The sequence below is a fragment of the Trichomonas vaginalis genome, chromosome I (assembly GCF_026262505.1).
Source record: "Trichomonas vaginalis G3 chromosome I, whole genome shotgun sequence".
Taxonomy (NCBI): domain Eukaryota; phylum Parabasalia; order Trichomonadida; family Trichomonadidae; genus Trichomonas; species Trichomonas vaginalis.
The window spans coordinates 21,604,282-21,623,552 of record NC_067203.1 but is presented as its reverse complement, the minus strand read 5'-3'; the positions used below and the strand labels follow the sequence as shown (position 1 = coordinate 21,623,552).

Sequence of the window (19,271 nt, the reverse complement as noted above, 5' to 3'; positions counted from 1 at the left end):
AAGTAAGCATTCAAAGTTGCACACTCAGAAAGTTGTAATTCTTCTTTAGTCTCTAATGTTTCGAAGTCAAAAGTAATATAATATCTTGTTGGTTTATAATATTCCTGCAAATTATGTGCTAATAGCCATTGATATATCTTCTGTTTCGTGATATGTGGTGCATATGGTTGCTGTGTCTTTTGCAACTGAACGTCTTGAATTAATCTTCCATTATTTTCTTTACATTTCTCACAATGCTTTAAAAATCTTCTTTGGTTTTTCCTTTCTGGATCATCACGGATAGAATAAACTTCTTCTTTACAATATGGACAAACTTTATAGCCGGTGAGTGCTTCTACGTCTGTTATTCTGTCAGCGTGAAGTTTTCCACATGGACTCTGTGTTAATAAAATATTTACTGTTTCAAATTCTGGATCTATCATTATTGATTCCACTAATGGAAAGTCTACCTTATTTATGTCCACGTCTTCTGGTTGAGGATCACAATAATAGAAATCAATATTAACATTTAACATTCTCGCCAATCTCTCACTTTCTGATGAAATGTCAAACCCTTCATATGCATCTATTGCTTCATTTAAATAGCTTCTACGAGTTTTAGGATTAACACCATCAGGAATGTTATAGAAGCGTTTAAATAACCTTCTACCTTCTGCTCTAATTTGATTATCATTCATTTTAGCTGTTCCGTTTTTGTTCATTTATGTAAGAATAAAAAATTAAAAAATAAATAAAAATAAAGTTTATTTTTTAAAGCCCATAAAATGAATTAAGAACACATAAATTTTTATCATCTGCGACGTGACGAATACATTTTAATTTACTCAAGAATGCGTACCCTGATACATTAAATCTAATTCCTGTCTTATTTAATTTCACAACTTTGAAAAGGAATGTATGAATAGCTATAAAATGATGAGAAGATGTTTTATGGGTTGCTTCCATTTTTTCTGAAATAAATGAATAAATATAATGCTTATACGTTTTCATATCTTTTATATTCTTAATAACGAATGGTATAGACCTTTCAACTTCGTCTTCCTTCGGTGCTGTTCTTTCATATGAAACATTATTGGTATCTTCAATAATGAAACCACAATCACACAAAATTTTATAGTTCCAATGGTTTCTTTTGATATTTTATCTAATAAATCAAAAACTTTATCAACACCTGTGCATTTATTTAAATAATAATTTGTGTAAATATCATGATCTTCTTTCTTAATCGTATTAGTTGCATATGTCACGTTTTTAAGAGCTTTTTTGAATTTTTCGGAATCTAAAGGTGGTGAAAGTAGGATACAGGGGTATTCTTCATTATCAATAAATTGTAACTTATGTTTACGAATAAATTTAGTACCTTCTTCTGAAAGTGTTTCGTCTATTTCACCATCTAATAAATTTTGTGTTGATTCTGAGACATAATTTTTATATCTTTCTTCATGAGATTTCTGAACTTCTGATTCTGAAGCTGGGATATTCATTAAACCTCTACTTCATTTTCATTATATTTTTCAACTTCTCTTAATTCCTTAATTTTTTCATCTATTTCATCTCTTATTTTTTTCAGTCTTTCAATTTCATTGTATTCATCATCATCTTTAATCCGTTCTTCATAATATTCAGGGAAAACATCAGGTTCTTTAGGTTTTTCTTCTTCAGATGTGGGATATAAGAAATTTATAACATCATCTTTATTCATTTTTCCATCATAATCTAAATCATTTAATAACTCGGCAAATTTTTGACAATTTCTTAAATAATATTTACTAACTTCATAACACATCTCATCTAATATATCCTTTATTTCCTCGTTTGTGAATCCTAATTTTTTAACGTTGTTAGTTTTGACGCTCATTTCATACGAATTAAAAATAAATTATTCAAAAATGTAAGACATAATTTTTAAAGTTTATTTTTTTAAAATTTTTTTATTTTTTTATTTTTTATTTCATTATGGTAGTGAATCTTTTATTCATGAAAATAATTATTTCTAATTTCTTTTACTCTCTCATACATACTAGATTTAAAGAATTCAGAACATTTCCCATAATCTCCTAAATGTTTTCTTATCCCTAACGTGTGCCAGTTATTATATGAAACTGAATAAACTTTATCTTTATCTTTGCATCTTTCATCACTTCCAATATATTTATATCTCAGTTTTGATTTATTGGTTTCATATTCAAAAAAAAAAAAAGGTAGTGGGGCTTCCAGGGGCTGCGCCCCTTCTAGCCCTGAAGTTTATATTCGGAGGGCTTCCAAGCGCGTTGCGCCCTCTAGACCTGAAGATGTTTAGTATAAATGAAGTTTTTATTCGGAGGGCTTCCAGGAGCTTTTCACAAATTATATATGTTTTCATGTTTTGTCACTTTTCTGTCACTTTTCAGGAAAAAACATTTTTATTATTATATATAAATGAATTTTACAAAACCACCGTTACCGTTCTTTGGAAATAAGAGTAAATGTAAAGATATTCTATTGAGAGAACTTAAGAAACTACCGAATGGTCTAACATTTGTAGATTTGTTCGGTGGAAGTTTCTATATATCCCATTTGTGCCATACAATATTCCCAGACTCAAAGATTATATGCAATGACTTCGACAACTATATGGACCGTCTCAAACATATTCCAGACACAAACAATATATTGAAAGCGTTAAAAGAAAAGATACCTATAGGCAAGATGGAACGTATACCATTAGATAACAAAAATATTGTGAGAGAGGTTTTGAAAAAAGCAGAATATATAGACTGGGATAGTATATCTGCTAGACTATTATATAGTGGTTCTATAAGAGTTCATGACATTGAAACACTTATGTCAAATGTTTTATATCTTAACTATACAAATGTTTTCAAAGAGAACATAGAAAAATATATTGAGGGTATAGAGTTTGTGAGATGTCATTGGACAGAGTTGTATGAAAAATATAAAGACAAGGAAAATGTTTTCTTTATAGTGGACCCGCCGTTCTATAACACATGGGATTTTCAATACCAAGTAGACTGGACTTTGAGAGACTCTTTAGAAACTTTAGACGTTTTACATAACTGTCCATGCTTTTACTTTACATCCGATAAAAGTGGTTTGGAAACCGTTATGAGATGGTTAGAGGACATACATGACTATGAGTTTAGATATGACAAGATAGAATATGAGAGAGGTCCTATAAACCGGAGAAAGTGTCATAACAAAGAAATTTTACTAGTAAGTAAATGTGGTTTGAAATAGGACTACTTGTTTTAGGTTTTTTCCATTGTGTCATTTATTTATTTGACGTGGCAGAAAAGTACAGAGAATATGAAGATGAACCAATGCCTGCAAATGTCCAGTATATGTACTCGTAAGAGATATTTTTATCTAATATTAAATGGACGCACAGAACTTAGCGAATGCACAGCAACCTGGACAACCAAACCCAGAGAATATTCCAAATGAAGTTAGAATACAAACTGCAATGGCAAACTATGGTCAAGTGCCAACAGATGTACAAATGCAAACTGCCATGTCAAATGACGCTGCGTTAGGTTTGCCACCATGGTATGCAAATATGAGATGGAAAGAGTTTTATACAAACCCTGAAGTGGGATATAAACAACTCTATGCAGATGACGCGAACACAGGAGTTGACCCAGAATATGTTTTCTACCAGAGGAGAAACAGAATGTATGAGCTCCAGTTAAAGAATGCTATGGAACTCAACAGGAAACGTAAGAGACTAGGCGGACATTAGATTTTTACATATAGTAAAATGGGTTTCTTCAGTAGTATTGGAAACTTCTTCAGAAGAGTTGGAAGAGGTATATGGAATGGAATAAAAACCGTAGGAAGAGGAATTTGGAACGGAGTCAAAAATATTGGTAAAAGAGTAGGTCAGTTCGTTGGTATTATACCTAAAGACCCTGAACCAGAAGAGCAAGCTCCTGTTATACAACAGCCTGAACCTGCACCACAGTCAAGTTGGCAACCAAATCCAACACCTCAACCGTATTAAAAAATTATATTTTTACCGTTCGATAGTAGTTGTATATGAAACTAAGTTCTAAGTAAAACGCATGTATAATGGAATTATTCTTTTTCTTCCATCTGTAGTAAACCATACTTGAAAGTCTGAAATACTTCCACTCGGCGGTTCGTATAACTTTGTAGGTTTTTCGTAAAAGTCATTTGCCAAGCATAAGAAAGAGTTTTGGGCGCCAGAAAATGAAGCATGAACAATAATAGCAGCTGGGTCGAAAACATTTTCATATGTTCCATTAGGGTTTTCGACTTCATAAAAGTCTGGGTGTACTGGATATGCTGCAGGCTGATTTAACATCCTCATAAATCTATACCATGCCAAGTTGTTATATTTTGTAGAAATATAAACGTTTTCTCCAAGGTCTTCTATTCTATTGATTTTAACAGTTGCATTTTTCCTGTCATAAATAATATCGAGATGGTATTCTCCTTCGTCAATGTTATACTGGTTTGCATATTCGATATAGATATCGTTTATTTTTTCTTGAAAAGCTTGAAGAGTTGTTTCTAAGTTTACAAGCAAATTCACTTGTAAAAGTTTTCCCTGTTCAAATTTCTCATACATACGTTTTTCTTTGTTATAGTATCGAACTTCAAAACCGACCGTAAATGGGAAACCATGTATGGCTTCTGAAATGAACTTCATTCTACGAAAGCCAATAGCTTTTGTGACAGATGGGTCTCTTAACCATCTTAACGGGTAAAACGATAGCCTTCATGCTTTACGGTTCTGTCTCAAACTTTTGACCGACATTAGTAAAAAGTTCTCTAATGGTTTAGTTGTAGCAACTCTTGAATTTCTTTTTCTATTGAAAGCATATTTTATCTAGAATAAAAATGTCAAATGAAACAGCGTCTATGAGAGAAATACAACACAACCGACAACTCATTATGCAAGCTCTAAATAAGAACACAACAAACTTTTCAAACTATTCTAAGATATCTGAGTCATTGAAAAGAAGGAAACTTAAAACTGACATTAAACCCAATGACAGATGAGTTTCTATTTCAAGACAATAAGAACCATACTGTCTGTATAAATCCAACAAAAGGAACTTTAAACGAGAAACCTATAAATGAACTTCTTTTGAAAGCAGATGTTGACAACAAAGCTGACAAAGAATATGTAGACGATGCAATAGCAAAAGAAGAAGAAAGAGCTAACAAAGCTTATGCAACAAAAGAACATACTCATCCTGAACTAGCAGACAAAACATATGTTGACAATAAAATGTCAAGTGAAGTGACAAGAGCTGAAAACGAATATTCTAAAAAGACTCATACACATTCTATATCTGAAATAACAGACTTAAACGTTAGCCTTGAAAAGAAAGCGGATAAGGAATATGTGGCTAGTAAGTTTGAGAAGAAAGCAGATAAGGAATATGTGGATGAAAAAATAAAGAATTATAGAAAGGGTTGACTGGTACCATGAATGGACATCGAAGATTTTAAAAACTAAAGCGATACAGGATGGGTTTCAGGATGTTTAGACCTTAAAGCAGATAAAACTTATGTTAACGATGAGTTAGAGAAGAAAGCAAATAAGACTCATACACATACAAGTTTTACAACTGTTGCTATAGAAAGTATTGAAGGAACGGTTGAAGAAACTGGTGGGGATGCATTATATTGTAAACCTCCTAACTTTCCACAAGGTTTAACATCGGATGACGACATAACGACGATGAGAAACATTAGATGTAAAGATGTTTATGTCATGGAGGATGAAAATAAAGTTAAATTCACTGCTCAAGATTTATATGACAAGAAAGCAGACAAAACAGAGCTTCAAACATTAAAGACAGAAATACTTCAAACATTATATCCTATAGGCTCTATTTATACGTCAATGAACTCTACCAGACCAGAAACAGTACTTGGTTTTGGAACTTGGACTCAAATAGTCGACAGGTTTTTGTATTGTGCAAACTCTTCAAAGGAAACAGGTGGAAGTAAAACGATTTCAGGTGAAAACTTACCTGCACACAGTCACTACATAGATTTAAGTACATCTCAAGCAGGTTGGCATAAGCATAAATTTTGGGATTGGTCAGCAATGACAAAAGGTAAAGGATATGATGTTAAAGACAACGTTCAGTTTGCTATAAATTGTTTCTGGGTAACACTCAGGGAGATGGAAACCATACACATCGCGTTTCGGGATATACGCAAACAACGGGACAAAGTAAAGACTACATGCACCTTACATGACAGTTTACGCATGTATAGAAATGCTTAGTCGTCATGTTCCACTTCTTTAGCATATTCGTCTGGAGTTGTCTTATATTTTAGGAACTGTCTTTGAAAGTATACCACCTTGAACTTTGACAAGTTTGAAACGAGGTCTGACAATAGTAGTTTTATCTTCTGCTTGCAGTCTGTACATTTTGCCATGTTTGCCTAAAACTTCATAATATTCTCTTGTATACTTTCTTCTATTTTTACGAACACGAAGTGAGTACCTGTCGGGTTCCCATTGTTGTCATAGTCAATAGTATTTTCATATGGGTCGCGTTTAGGTATTTCTATTTTTACTTTGTCACCTTTCTGAAGTTTGAAGCCCGGCATTCTTTCTTGTTTGTCTCTTTTGACTAAACTATTAAATATATAGTCTTTCTCTAAGTTAGGGTTGTTTTTTCATTTCTTCGGGGGAGTGGTTTCCCAAACCTTTTTGTTTACGGCTATTGTAAATATTTAAAACTTGTCTCATCTTTGCCATGGAGAAGTGTCTATATTTGTCGTCATATGACATTTCATTTGCTTCACCACCTTGTGGTTGGTTTAAGTCTCTTAACATTTTTATACAACCGTCAATGACACCAAGAGCAGAATGGTTTTGGTCGACAATGAAATATTGGTTTACATTTTTTGAACGCAGATAGTTTTTAATATCGTCTGATTTGAAAGAACTTCACAGTCAGATGTCAGTTTTGTTGGATGGTATTTGTCAACGAATATTGTCAAAGCAGTTTTCACATCTAAAATATTTTTGGACCATAATGGTATGGCTTCACAGTATCTTGTGTTTTGACCGACAAATATTAGCCAGTATGGTGGTCCATCTTCTCTATACCTCGGAATGTTTTCCAAGATATCCATAAACCAAGCATTTGGTGTTGAACTAAAGATTTTTACCATGAGTGCTTTCTTTGTTGTCTTAGAAACATAGGGGTCCTTGTTTGGATTCGTCATTTTTTAACCCATAAGAAATGGGTTTATTTGGCCGCGTTAGCAGGAGTCGCATCTAGATTTTTACCCGCAGTGGAACAATAGCCAGAGGTGTATTTGGAGTTGGAAGGAAGATTTTGAGTACATTAGGTATACTTAAAGAGAAAGCACAACCTATTATACAAACTGTACAGAAAGGTTGGGAGTAGCACGAGATGCAACAAATCTTATTCCAAATCCTGAAACAAGAGAAAAAGTTCAAGGATGGATGGACAATGTTTCCAGACAAGCAGGAAACTATTATAACAAAGCAAATGACTACTATAACCAAGCAGGACACTATATGGACCAAGGTGAAAGATTCTTTACAGAGGATATAACCATGCACAACAGTGGGTAAAACAATAACCAACCTCAACCGCCTCAAACTTGGGAATGTAAATTTTTTACTGAGATGAAATGAACAATACAGCATTGAGACAAATGGGTTCAAGATGGATTTTGTCGGCTTCCAGCAGTTACACAACGTGTTTGTCAAGTTCTTCCTATACCTCAGGAAGTTTTAGACCGACTTAAAAAACCTAAACAACCAGTTGAAAACAACCAAACTAAAGAAGGAAAAAGGTAGTGCAGAGGATGGTCATGCTCCCATGGAAAGAACAAGATATGCATATGAGAAGTACCGTGAGGTTAGAAGCCAAATTACATCTGGTAGAACCTTTACAGTAAACTTTGACGAAGGAAAAAACAAAGAAGGCTTCATGGGTGTACTTGCTGCCATACAAGACGGAAATAAGAAAGGACACAACTCTCAGATTGACTATAACAGATTTGTAGTCGCATTTACTATGCACATGGCAATGTCACAAACAGCCGCACAACTTTTGACGCTTTCAGACTACAAAGAGAGAACAAATGTTTGACTCAGACTCAGACATTTTGAATGGAATTGAAGGGATTGCAAGCGTCAAGTTCGAATGGTACAAACCTAACCCTCAAGCAGTCAGACAACATGTTTGTTAGATGAGAAATATGAAGTAAAAACGTTTTTAAAACAATATATTTTTACATATATTAAATGCTTCAGGTTGAAAAACAAAGAACAAAGTAGTAGATACAAAACCGTTAGACTATATCTTTACAAATGCTGGTAGGAATATTTCAGATGAAGAAATTTCATCCCGAGCATACAGGTTTGACTATCCAATTCGTTGGCTTCAAAGTCCTTCGATGCAAAGGCAATAGGATTTAGAAGAGTTTTGTTTTCAAATAGAACTAACGCATTTATGTTCGCAGTATATTTTCATGGGCAGTATAAAGGTTCTGATGGTCTTATAGACAAATTTGACGAAATGAGAATCTTTACAGTTCGTTCAGACGAAAGTCTTGAGAAAACTCTAAATGACTTTCAAACTCAAATAAACAAATACTATTGGGAATTTCAAGAAAAATACGACTCTTTACTAAATGGAACATACTATCTGAAACTAGAATATGACAAGATGAACTCAACCGTTTCATTTCAAAAGATTGAAATTAACCCTCCAAGAAATACGGAGTTTTTATTTTGGGGAGTAGACAAACGTTTAGGGTTGTTAAAAATATCAAAAATTAGCGTTTTGAAGACACCATGGGGTCTTATAATTTTCCCTTTCTTATTGGCGTGTAGAAATAAATGCGCCAATAGATTGAAGAAGAAGAATTGTTTTTTCTCTAATGAACTTTAATCCTTTTGATATAAAATATTAAAAACATTAATATAATTTCGATTTCGGAAATTAAATTTCCAAATTTTTTGTCGATTTCGGAAATAACAGGATCCCGCATCCAACACGCAACAACAAAACACAAAACACACTTTTTGGTTCTTTCATCGTTTTAATCGTAATTTATGTAATACATGATTTGGATAAATTTTACAAAAATAGAACCTATATTATATTCTTTTCAAAGATTCTTGCAAATCATCAAAAATAATTGTATTTTAAAAAACGATCAAATTATCCTTTCATTATTTTAAACTTAAATAGTTTTTATGATTGACTAAAGCAATCATATTTATTCATCATTAAATAAACAAAAAAATAATATTTGAGAGTTTTTCAAAAAAAACGCATTGATTTTATTAATTTGTCTCAATTTCAGTATTATAAATTTTTATAATTTCAATATTTTGAAATACACTTTTTAATATTTCAATATTTATGATATTTCAATGTTTTAAGTGGTCTCAAATTGAGCTTTCAAATATAAGTTGGCCTATTCAAATAATAAAATTAAATAATATTTAAAAATATAAATAAAAGTAAGGGTTTCGTTTTGCTAAAATTGTCACTTTTATAGCATATTTGTTTTTGGATGTTTTGCGAAACCAAAAAAAAAACTATGATATACAATGTGTGTGTAAAGAAAATACTTTATTTACTAGTTAAAAAATCATTTGGTATTGATCAAGTTATTTTTTCTGGATAAGATATTATATGGATAATTGGATAGAAAATACAATTATATAATCTTGTACCTGGTTAAATTAAGCTAATTGTCATCAGAAACTTGTATTTTTTATGAATTTCAGATTTTCTTTTCATTACTGCTTTTCTTAATAGGTCAAGTTCTTATTTACGTTATAAAGTATGATATTTACAAATATCAAGTTATCGTGTTTTTTGAGAAATTATGAGAAACAAACAAAAATGAAAAAGATAGGATAAGCAATGAATAGTGATGTGGGTATAGAAAATGTAAGAGATATGAATGCAAAGCAATCAGTATTTAGGATATTGACCATAGATTTCGAAAAAAAAAATGCTGCATATTGAGCGAAAACTATGATTATATTATAAGGCTGTCATTTAAAGCATAATGAAACTATTCCCTTTTCATTTTAATCGAATAAGATAGTAAAGATTTTTGAATTAGCTAGAAACTGATGAGATGTTTTCACAAATCAGATTTTTAATCTCTATAATGCATAATTCACTCAATATCTCAATTTTGATATTGCGAGATATTTTTGCTATCGGTTTCGCAATTTTGACACAATAGCAAGAGGGTTCTATAAGCATATTATCAACGTAGAATCTGAATATCATATCAGAAAATGTCGCAAATCTGACATTTACCCGACCAAATAGCAAAAATAATTGAATACTTTTCGCAAAAACTTTAAAAATCGATAAAAATATGAAATATAAAAAAAAAAAAAAAAAAAAAAAAAAAAGGTAGTGGGGCTTCCAGGCACTTCGTGCCTTCTAGCCCTGAAGATGTTTAGGAGAAATGAAGTTCTTATATACGGGTCTTCCAGGAGCTTTTCACAAATTATATATGTTTTTCATGTTTTGTCAAGATTTCATCGTAAAGACTTTGTCAATTTCATCGTAAAGACTTTGTCAAGATTTCACGTAAAGACTTTGTCAAAACTTCATCGTAAAGACTTTTGTCAAAACTTCATCGTAAAATCAGACAAAAATAATGTTTAGGGTAGAAGGTTAGATATAACCTCTTTTATACCTCTTTTCTACCCTCTTGAATTTGTCAAGATTTCATCGTAAAGACTTTGTCAAGATTTCTTCGTAAATGTTTTGTCAAGACTTCTTCGTAAATGTTTTGTCAAGACTTCTTCGTAAATGTTTTGTCAAGATTTCATCGTAAAATCAGACAAAAAATAATGTTTAGGGTAGAAGGTTAGATATAACCTCTTTTCTAACCTCTTTTCTACCCTCTTGAATTTTCATGAAATTTACACCAAAAATATACTACTAGGGTCATTTACGAAGAAATCTCAACAAAGTCTTTACGATGAAATCTCAACAAAATAGACAAGAAAGTTCATGAGAAATTAGATGAAGAAGTCTTAACAAAGTCTTTACGAAGAAATTCATGAAAATTCAAGAGGGTAGAAAAGAGGTTAGAAAAGAGGTTATATCTAACCTTCTACCTAAAATATATTTTTGGGTCATTTACACTCATTACGAAGAAGTCACAACAAAGTCTTTACGAAGAAGTCACAATAAAACATCTGTCACTTTTCAGGAAAAAAACATTTTTATTGTATATAAAATGAATTTTACAAACCACCGTTACCGTTCTTTGGAAATAAGAGTAAATGTAAAGATATTATATTGAGAGAACTTAAGAAACTACCGAATGGTCTAACATTTGTAGATTTGTTCGGTGGAAGTTTCTATATATCCCATCTGTGCCATACTGTATTTCCTGACTCAAAGATTATATGCAATGACTTCGACAACTATATGGACCGTCTCAAACATATTCCAGACACAAACAATATATTGAAAGCGTTAAAAGAAAAGATACCTATAGGTAAGATGGAACGTATACCATTAGATAAAAAAAATACTTCAGAGAGGTTTTGAAAAAAGCAGAATATATAGACTGGGATAGTATATCTGCTAGACTATTATATAGTGGTCTATAAGAGTTCATGACATTGAAACACTTATGTCAAAAGTTTTATATCTTAACTATACAAATGTTTTCAAAGAGAACATAGAAAAATATATTGAGGGTATAGAGTTTGTGAGATGTCATTGGACAGAGTTGTATGAAAAATATAAAGACAAGGAAAATGTTTTCTTTATAGTAGACCCGCCGTTCTATAACACATGGGATTTTCAATACCAAGTAGACTGGACTTTGAGAGACTCTTTAGAAACTTTAGACGTTTTACATAACCATCCATGCTTTTACTTTACATCCGATAAAAGTGGTTTGGAAAGTGTCATGAGATGGTTAGAGGACATACATGACTATGAGTTTAGATACGATAAGATAGAATATGAGAGAGGTCCTATAAACTGGAGAAAGTGTCATAACAAAGAAATTTTACTAGTAAGTAAATGTGGTTTGAAATAGGACTACTTGTTTTAGGTTTTTTCCATTGTGTCATTTATTTATTTGACGTGGCAGAAAAGTACAGAGAATATGAAGATGAACCAATGCCTGCAAATGTTCAGTATATGTACTCGTAAGAGATATTTTTATCTAATATTAAATGGACGCACAGAACTTAGCAAATGCACAGCAACCTGGACAACCAAACCCAGAGAATATTCCAAATGAAGTTAGAATACAAACTGCAATGGCAAACTATGGTCAAGTGCCAACAGATGTACAAATGCAAACTGCCATGTCAAATGACGCTGCGTTAGGCTTACCACCATGGTATGCAAATATGAGATGGAAAGAGTTTTATACAAACCCCGAAGTGGGATATAAACAACTCTATGCAGATGACGCGAACACAGGAGTTGACCCAGAATATGTTTTCTACCAGAGGAGAAACAGAATGTATGAGCTCCAGTTAAAGAATGCTATGGAACTCAACAGGAAACGTAAGAGACTAGGCGGACATTAGATTTTTACATATAGTAAAATGGGTTTCTTTGGAAGAATAGGAAACTTCTTTCGAAATGTTGGAAGAGGTATATGGAATGGAATAAATCTGTCGGAAGAGGAATTTGAACGGAGTCAAAAATATTGGTAAAAGAGTAGGTCAGTTTGTTGTATTATACCTAAAGACCCTGAACCAGAAGAACAAGCTCCTGTTATACAACAGCCTGAACCTGCACCACAGTCTAGTTGGCAACCAAATCCAACACCTCAACCGTATTAAAAAATTATATTTTTACCGTTCGATAGTAGTTGTATATGAAACTAAGTTCTAAGTAAAACGCATGGTATAATGGAACTATTCTCTTTCTTCCATCTGTTGTAAACCATACTTGAAAGTCTGAAATACTTCAACTTGGTGGTTCATATAGCTTTGTAGGTTTTTCGTAAAAGTCATTTGCCAAGCATAAAAAAGAGTTTTGTGCACCAGAAAATGAAGCATGAACTATAATAGCATCTGAGCCGAAAACATCTTTAAATAAATATGGTTCATCTCTTGCATATCGACTGTAATATTTGCTAAAGGAAGTTCGACTTTCTGATTTAACATTCTTTGCAATAAATACCATGACATTGCAGTGAATTCTGTATATATTTGTTCGTCTTTCTTTGGATTGTCTCCGTAGATTTGAAATGACACTTGTGAATTTTGTTTGTCATATACAATTCTCACATAAAGTGTGCTCTCGGTATTTGCATATTCATCAGCATATTTTGCATAACATGAATTTATTTTATCTTTCTATATTTTTTAACGCAGTCTGTAGAGAAGATGAAAGGTCAACTTGTATTAGCTCAATTTCTTCCCACATTTTTTCGTTTCCCTTCAGATATATAATCTATATGAAACCTTACAATAAATGGAAAACTTTTATCTTCTACAGACACAAACTTCATTCTACGAAAGCCAATAGCTTTGTGACAGATGGGTCTCTTAGCCATCTTAATGGGTAGTCAAAACGATAGCCTTCATGCTTTACGGTCTCTGTCTCAAACTTTTGACCGACATTAGTAAAAAGTTCATCTAATGGTTTAGTTGTAGCAACTCTTGAATTTTCTTTTTCTATTGGAAGCATATTTTATCTAGAAAAAAATGTCGAAAGAAACAGCGTCTATGAGAGAAATACAACACAACCGACAACTCATTTTGCAAGCTCTAAATAAGAACACAACAAACTTTTCAAACTATTCTAAGATATCTGAGTCATTGAAGAAGGAAACTTAAAACTGACGATAAACCCAATGACAGATGAGTTTCTGTTTCAAGACAGTAAGAACCATACTGTTTGTATAAATCCAACAAAAAGAACTTTAAACGAGAAACCTATAGATGAACTTCTTTTGAAAGCAGATATTGACAACAAAGCTGACAAAGAGTATGTAGATGCAACAAGAGACTATATTCTCGCATGGACAGATAGAACATACCCACAAAAACACCATACACATAACATCTATGACGTAGATGAACTACCAGCAATGTTAGATGACAAAGCGGATAAAACATATGTTGACAATAAAATGTCAAGTGAAGTGACAAGAGCTGACAAAGAATATTCTAAAAAGACTCATACACATACCATTGCAAATATTACAAACTTACAAGAAACCTTAAACAGGAAAAGTGACGTTGGACATACACACGATTTCTTCGCAACTTTGTTTGGTAGTCGTCATGTTCCACTTCTTTAGCATATTCGTCAGGAGTTGTCTTATATTTGTTAGGAACTGTCTTTGAAAGTATACCACCTTGAACTTTGACAAGTTTGAAACGAGGTCTGACAATAGTAGTTTTATCTTCTGCTTGCAGTCTGTACATTTTGCCATGTTTGCCTAAAACTTCATAATATTCTCTTGTATACTTTCTTCTATTTTTACGAACACGAAGGTGAGTACCTGTCGGGTTCGTGTTGTTGTCATAGTCAATAGTATTTTCATATGGGTCGCGTTTAGGTATTTCTATTTTTACTTTGTCACCTTTCTGAAGTTTGAAGCCCGGCATTCTTTCTTGTTTGTCTCTTTTGACTAAATTGTTAAATATATAGTCTTTCTCTAAGTCAGGGTTGTTTTTCATTTCTTCGGGGGAGTGGTTTCCCAAACCTTTTTGTTTACGGCTATTGTAAATATTTAAAACTTGTCTCATCTTTGCCATGGAGAAGTGTCTATATTTGTCGTCATATGACATTTCATTTGCTTCACCACCTTGTGGTTGGTTTAAGTCTCTTAACATTTTTATACAACCGTCAATGACACCAAGAGCAGAATGGTTTTGGTCGACAATGAAATATTGGTTTACATTTTTTGAACGCAGATAGTTTTTAATATCGTCTGATTTGAAAGAACTTTCACAGTCAGATGTCAGTTTTGTTGGATGGTATTTGTCAACGAATATTGTCAAAGCAGTTTTCACATCTAAAATATTTTTGGACCATAATGGTATGGCTTCACAGTATCTTGTGTTTTGACCGACAAATATTAGCCAGTATGGTGGTCCATCTTCTCTATACCTCGGAATGTTTTCCAAGATATCCATAAACCAAGCATTTGGTGTTGAACTAAAGATTTTTACCATGAGTGCTTTCTTTGTCGCTTTAGAAACATAGGGGTCCTTGTTTGGATTCGTCATTTTTTATCCTATAAGAAATGGGTTTATTTGGCGCGTTAGCAGGAGTTGCATCTAGATTTTTACCCGCAGTGGGAACAATAGCCAGAGGTGTATTTGGAGTTGGAAGGAAGATTTTGAGTACATTAGGTATACTTAAAGAGAAAGCACAACCTATTATACAAACTGTACAGAAAGGTTGGGATGTAGCACGAGATGCAACAAATCTTATTCCAAATCCTGAAACAAGAGGAAAAGTTCAAGGATGGATGGACAATGTAGGAAGACAAGCAGGAAACTATTATAACAAAGCAAATGACTACTATAACCAAGCAGGACACTATATGGACCAAGGTGAAAGATTCTTTAACAGAGGATATAACCATGCACAACAGTGGGTAAACAATAACCAACCTCAACCACCTCAAACTTGGGGAATGTAAAATTTTTTACTGAGATGAAATGAACAATACAGCATTGAGACAAATGTGTTCAAGATGGATTTGTCGGCTTCCAGCAGTTACACAACGTGTTTGTCAAGTTCTTCCTATACCTCAGGAAGTTTTAGACCGACTTAAAAAACAACAACAACCAGTTGAAAACAAACCAAACTAAAATTTTTTACTGAGATGAAATGACCGAAGAAGTTGAAACGGTAGATTTGACACCACAAACAAAAAGTTCAGAACCATTGTCAAAACCTGTCAAAGAACTTACAGATGAAGAGAAAAATTCAATAATAGAAAGTGCCAGGTCTGGAAATACAAACCCTAACTACAAAGTCACTTTTCATAAAAATGGAACGGCAAGTATCTCAAAAAAGAAACAGACTCTCACAAATAAAATATTGAAGTCTGAAAAAGCTTATGAGACAACAGATGGAAAAGTTTACTTCACTGACCAACAGTTCATTATAGAACATCTCATTGACTTAGAGTCAAAATATTCTAAACTTTACAACAAACACAAAAAGTTGAAAGGAAAACAAAAACAAATGGCATATGATATTTATGAAGATGTTGACGACACAACTGTTCCTGCAAGTGAAGTAAAGTCAAAGGAACCGAAAAGTGACGAAAAACCGATAGAAGAAGAGAAACCAAAAACTGAAGATAAACCAAAACCAAAGTTTAGTTTGGAAACTAAACCAAGTCAACCTTCATTAGCTGGTATGGGTTGGCGTCAAAGACTTATGGTAGCGGGCGGTTATGTAAAGTAAAGAAAAAAATATTTTTTTATTTTATTTGAAATGCCCCCATATAGAATGGATAGAAAATCTGCTAGAATAAAAGCAGAGTTGCAAAGATATGGTTGGAGAGTTTCGAAGAATTTTAAATATAGGAAGGGAAGACCCATAAAAGTCTATGACAAATTGTCTGGTCTTCGCTACGAAATGGATTTGGAAACAGCACGTGCAAATTATCCAAACAGACTAGAGAGGTTAGAAGAAGAACGTCTTATGGACATACCTTTCGATATTAGTGAACCTCAAGTTGAAAGACACGACGGCTTTGCCAGATTCTACTGGAAACATGACAAACAATTGCATCCTTTGAGAAGGAAAAAAGGTAGTGCAGAGGATGGTCATGCTCCCATGGAAAGAACAAGATATGCATATGAGAAGTACCGTGAGGTTAGAAGCCAAATTACATCTGGTAGAACCTTTACAGTAAACTTTGACGAAGGAAAGAACAAAGAAGGCTTCATGGGTGTACTTGCTGCCATACAAGACGGAAATAAGAAAGGACACAATCTCAGATTGACTATAACAGATTTGGATAGTCGCATTTACTATGCACATGGCAATGTCACAACAGCCGCACAACTTCTTGACGCTTTCAAGACTACAAAGAGAGAACAAATGTTTGACTCAGACTCAGACATTTTGAATGGAATTGAAGGGATTGCAAGCGTCAAGTTCGAATGGTACAAACCTAACCCTCAAGCAGTCAGACAACATGTTTGTTAGATGAGAAATATGAAGTAAAAACGTTTTTAAAACAATATATTTTTACATATATTAAATGCTTCAGGTTGAAAAACAAAGAACAAAAGTAGTAGATACAAAACCGTTAGACTATATCTTTACAAATGCTGGTAGGAATATTTCAGATGAAGAAATTTCATCCCGAGCATACAGGTTTGACTATCCAATTCGTTGGCTTCAAAGTCCTTCAGATGCAAAGGCAATAGGATTTAGAAGAGTTTTGTTTTCAAATAGAACTAACGCATTTATGTTCGCAGTATATTTTCATGGGCAGTATAAAGGTTCTGATGGTCTTATAGACAAATTTGACGAAATGAGAATCTTTACAGTTCGTTCAGACGAAAGTCTTGAGAAAACTCTAAATGACTTTCAAACTCAAATAAACAAATACTATTGGGAATTTCAAGAAAAATACGACTCTTTACTAAATGGAACATACTATCTGAAACTAGAATATGACAAGATGAACTCAACCGTTTCATTTCAAAAGATTGAAATTAACCCTCCAAGAAATACGGAGTTTTTATTTTGGGGAGTAGACAAACGTTTAGGGTTGTTAAAAATATCAAAAATTAGCGTTTTGAAGACACCATGGGGTCTTATAATTTTCCCTTTCTTATTGGCGTGTAGAAATAAATGCGCCAATAGATTGAAGAAGAAGAATTGTTTTTCTCTTAATGAACTTTAATCCTTTTGATATAAGAATATTAAAAACATTAATATAATTTCGATTTCGGAAATTAAATTTCCAAATTTTTTGTCGATTTCGGAAATAACAGGATCCCGCATCCAACACGCAACAACAAAACACAAAACACACTTTTTGGTTCTTTCATCGTTTTAATCGTAATTTATGTAATACATGATTTGGATAAATTTTACAAAAATAGAACCTATATTATATTCTTTTCAAAGATTCTTGCAAATCATCAAAAATAATTGTATTTTAAAAAACGATCAAATTATCCTTTCATTATTTTAAACTTAAATTAGTTTTTATGATTGACTAAAGCAATCATATTTATTCATCATTAAATAAACAAAAAAATAATATTTGAGAGTTATTTCAAAAAAAACGCATTGAATTTATTAATTTGTCTCAATTTCAGTATTATAAATTTTTATAATTTCAATATTTTGAAATACACTTTTTAATATTTCAATATTTATGATATTTCAATGTTTTAAGTGGTCTCAAATTGAGCTTCTCAAATATAAGTTGGCCTATTCAAATAATAAAATTAAATAATATTTAAAATAATAAATAAAAGTAAGGGTTTCGTTTTGCTAAAATTGTCACTTTTATAGCATATTTGTTTTTGGATGTTTTGCGAAACCAAAAAAAAAACTATGATATACAATGTGTGTGTAAAGAAAATACTTTATTTACTAGTTAAAAAATCATTTGGTATTGATCAAGTTATTTTTTCTGGATAAGATATTATATGGATAATTGGATAGAAAATACAATTATATAATCTTGTACCTGGTTTAATTAAGCTAATTGTCATCAGAAACTTGTAATTTTTATGAATTTCAGATTTTCTTTTCATTACTGCTTTTCTTAATAGGTCAAGTTCTTATTTACGTTATAAAGTATGATATTTACAAATATCAAGTTATCGTGTTTTTTGAGAAATTATGAGAAACAAACAAAAATGAAAAAGATAGGAATAGCAATGAATAGTGATGTGGGTATAGAAAATGTAAGAGATATGAATGCAAAGCAATCAGTATTTAGGATATTGACCATAGATTTCGAAAAAAAAATGCTGCATATTGAGCGAAAACTATGATTATATTATAAGGCTGTCATTTAAAGCATAATGAAACTATTCCCTTTTCATTTTAATCGAATAAGATAGTAAAGATTTTTGAATTAGCTAGAAACTGATGAGATGTTTTCACAAATCAGATTTTTAATCTCTATAATGCATAATTCACTCAATATCTCAATTTTGATATTGCGAGATATTTTTGCTATCGGTTTCGCAATTTTGACACAATAGCAAGAGGGTTCTATAAGCATTATTATCAACGTAGAATCTGAATATCATATCAGAAAATGTCGCA

The 19,271-nt window shown here is 32.3% G+C and overlaps 7 protein-coding genes across 7 annotated transcripts, besides 3 other annotated features; 6 read left to right on the top strand and 1 right to left on the bottom strand.

Annotated features, from left to right (window-relative positions):
• Positions 1-1,429: 1,429 nt before the first annotated feature.
• Positions 1,430-1,851: a mobile genetic element.
• A 1,525-nt stretch (positions 1,852-3,376) lies between these two features.
• Positions 3,377-3,739, top strand: TVAGG3_1026570 (uncharacterized protein; the record flags this gene model as incomplete). The annotated part of the gene is made up of 1 exon (XM_051255041.1): positions 3,377-3,739. One exon carries the CDS (start codon positions 3,377-3,379, stop codon positions 3,737-3,739), a length of 363 nt encoding a protein of 120 aa, XP_051080615.1.
• An 18-nt stretch (positions 3,740-3,757) lies between these two features.
• On the top strand, positions 3,758-4,000 carry TVAGG3_1026560 (serine threonine-protein phosphatase family; the record flags this gene model as incomplete). Its single annotated transcript, XM_051255040.1, has 1 exon — positions 3,758-4,000. One exon carries the CDS (start codon positions 3,758-3,760, stop codon positions 3,998-4,000), a length of 243 nt encoding a protein of 80 aa, XP_051080614.1.
• Positions 4,001-5,299: 1,299 nt separating this feature from the next.
• Positions 5,300-7,358: a mobile genetic element.
• Positions 7,359-10,389: 3,031 nt separating this feature from the next.
• Positions 10,390-19,271: part of a mobile genetic element that runs on past the window's edge.
• Positions 12,212-12,574, top strand: TVAGG3_1026540 (uncharacterized protein; the record flags this gene model as incomplete). Its single annotated transcript, XM_051255039.1, has 1 exon — positions 12,212-12,574. The coding sequence occupies one exon, from the start codon at positions 12,212-12,214 to the stop codon at positions 12,572-12,574; it is 363 nt and encodes a 120-aa protein (XP_051080613.1).
• On the bottom strand, positions 14,383-15,235 carry TVAGG3_1026530 (uncharacterized protein; the record flags this gene model as incomplete). The annotated part of the gene is made up of 1 exon (XM_051255038.1): positions 14,383-15,235. A coding segment is annotated over one exon (853 nt), but the record flags the coding sequence as incomplete, so codon positions are not given.
• Positions 15,253-15,654, top strand: TVAGG3_1026520 (uncharacterized protein; the record flags this gene model as incomplete). The annotated part of the gene is made up of 1 exon (XM_051255037.1): positions 15,253-15,654. One exon carries the CDS (start codon positions 15,253-15,255, stop codon positions 15,652-15,654), a length of 402 nt encoding a protein of 133 aa, XP_051080611.1.
• On the top strand, positions 16,206-16,430 carry TVAGG3_1026510 (phage tail repeat-like family; the record flags this gene model as incomplete). Its single annotated transcript, XM_051255036.1, has 1 exon — positions 16,206-16,430. One exon carries the CDS (start codon positions 16,206-16,208, stop codon positions 16,428-16,430), a length of 225 nt encoding a protein of 74 aa, XP_051080610.1.
• On the top strand, positions 16,476-17,180 carry TVAGG3_1026500 (uncharacterized protein; the record flags this gene model as incomplete). Its single annotated transcript, XM_051255035.1, has 1 exon — positions 16,476-17,180. The coding sequence occupies one exon, from the start codon at positions 16,476-16,478 to the stop codon at positions 17,178-17,180; it is 705 nt and encodes a 234-aa protein (XP_051080609.1).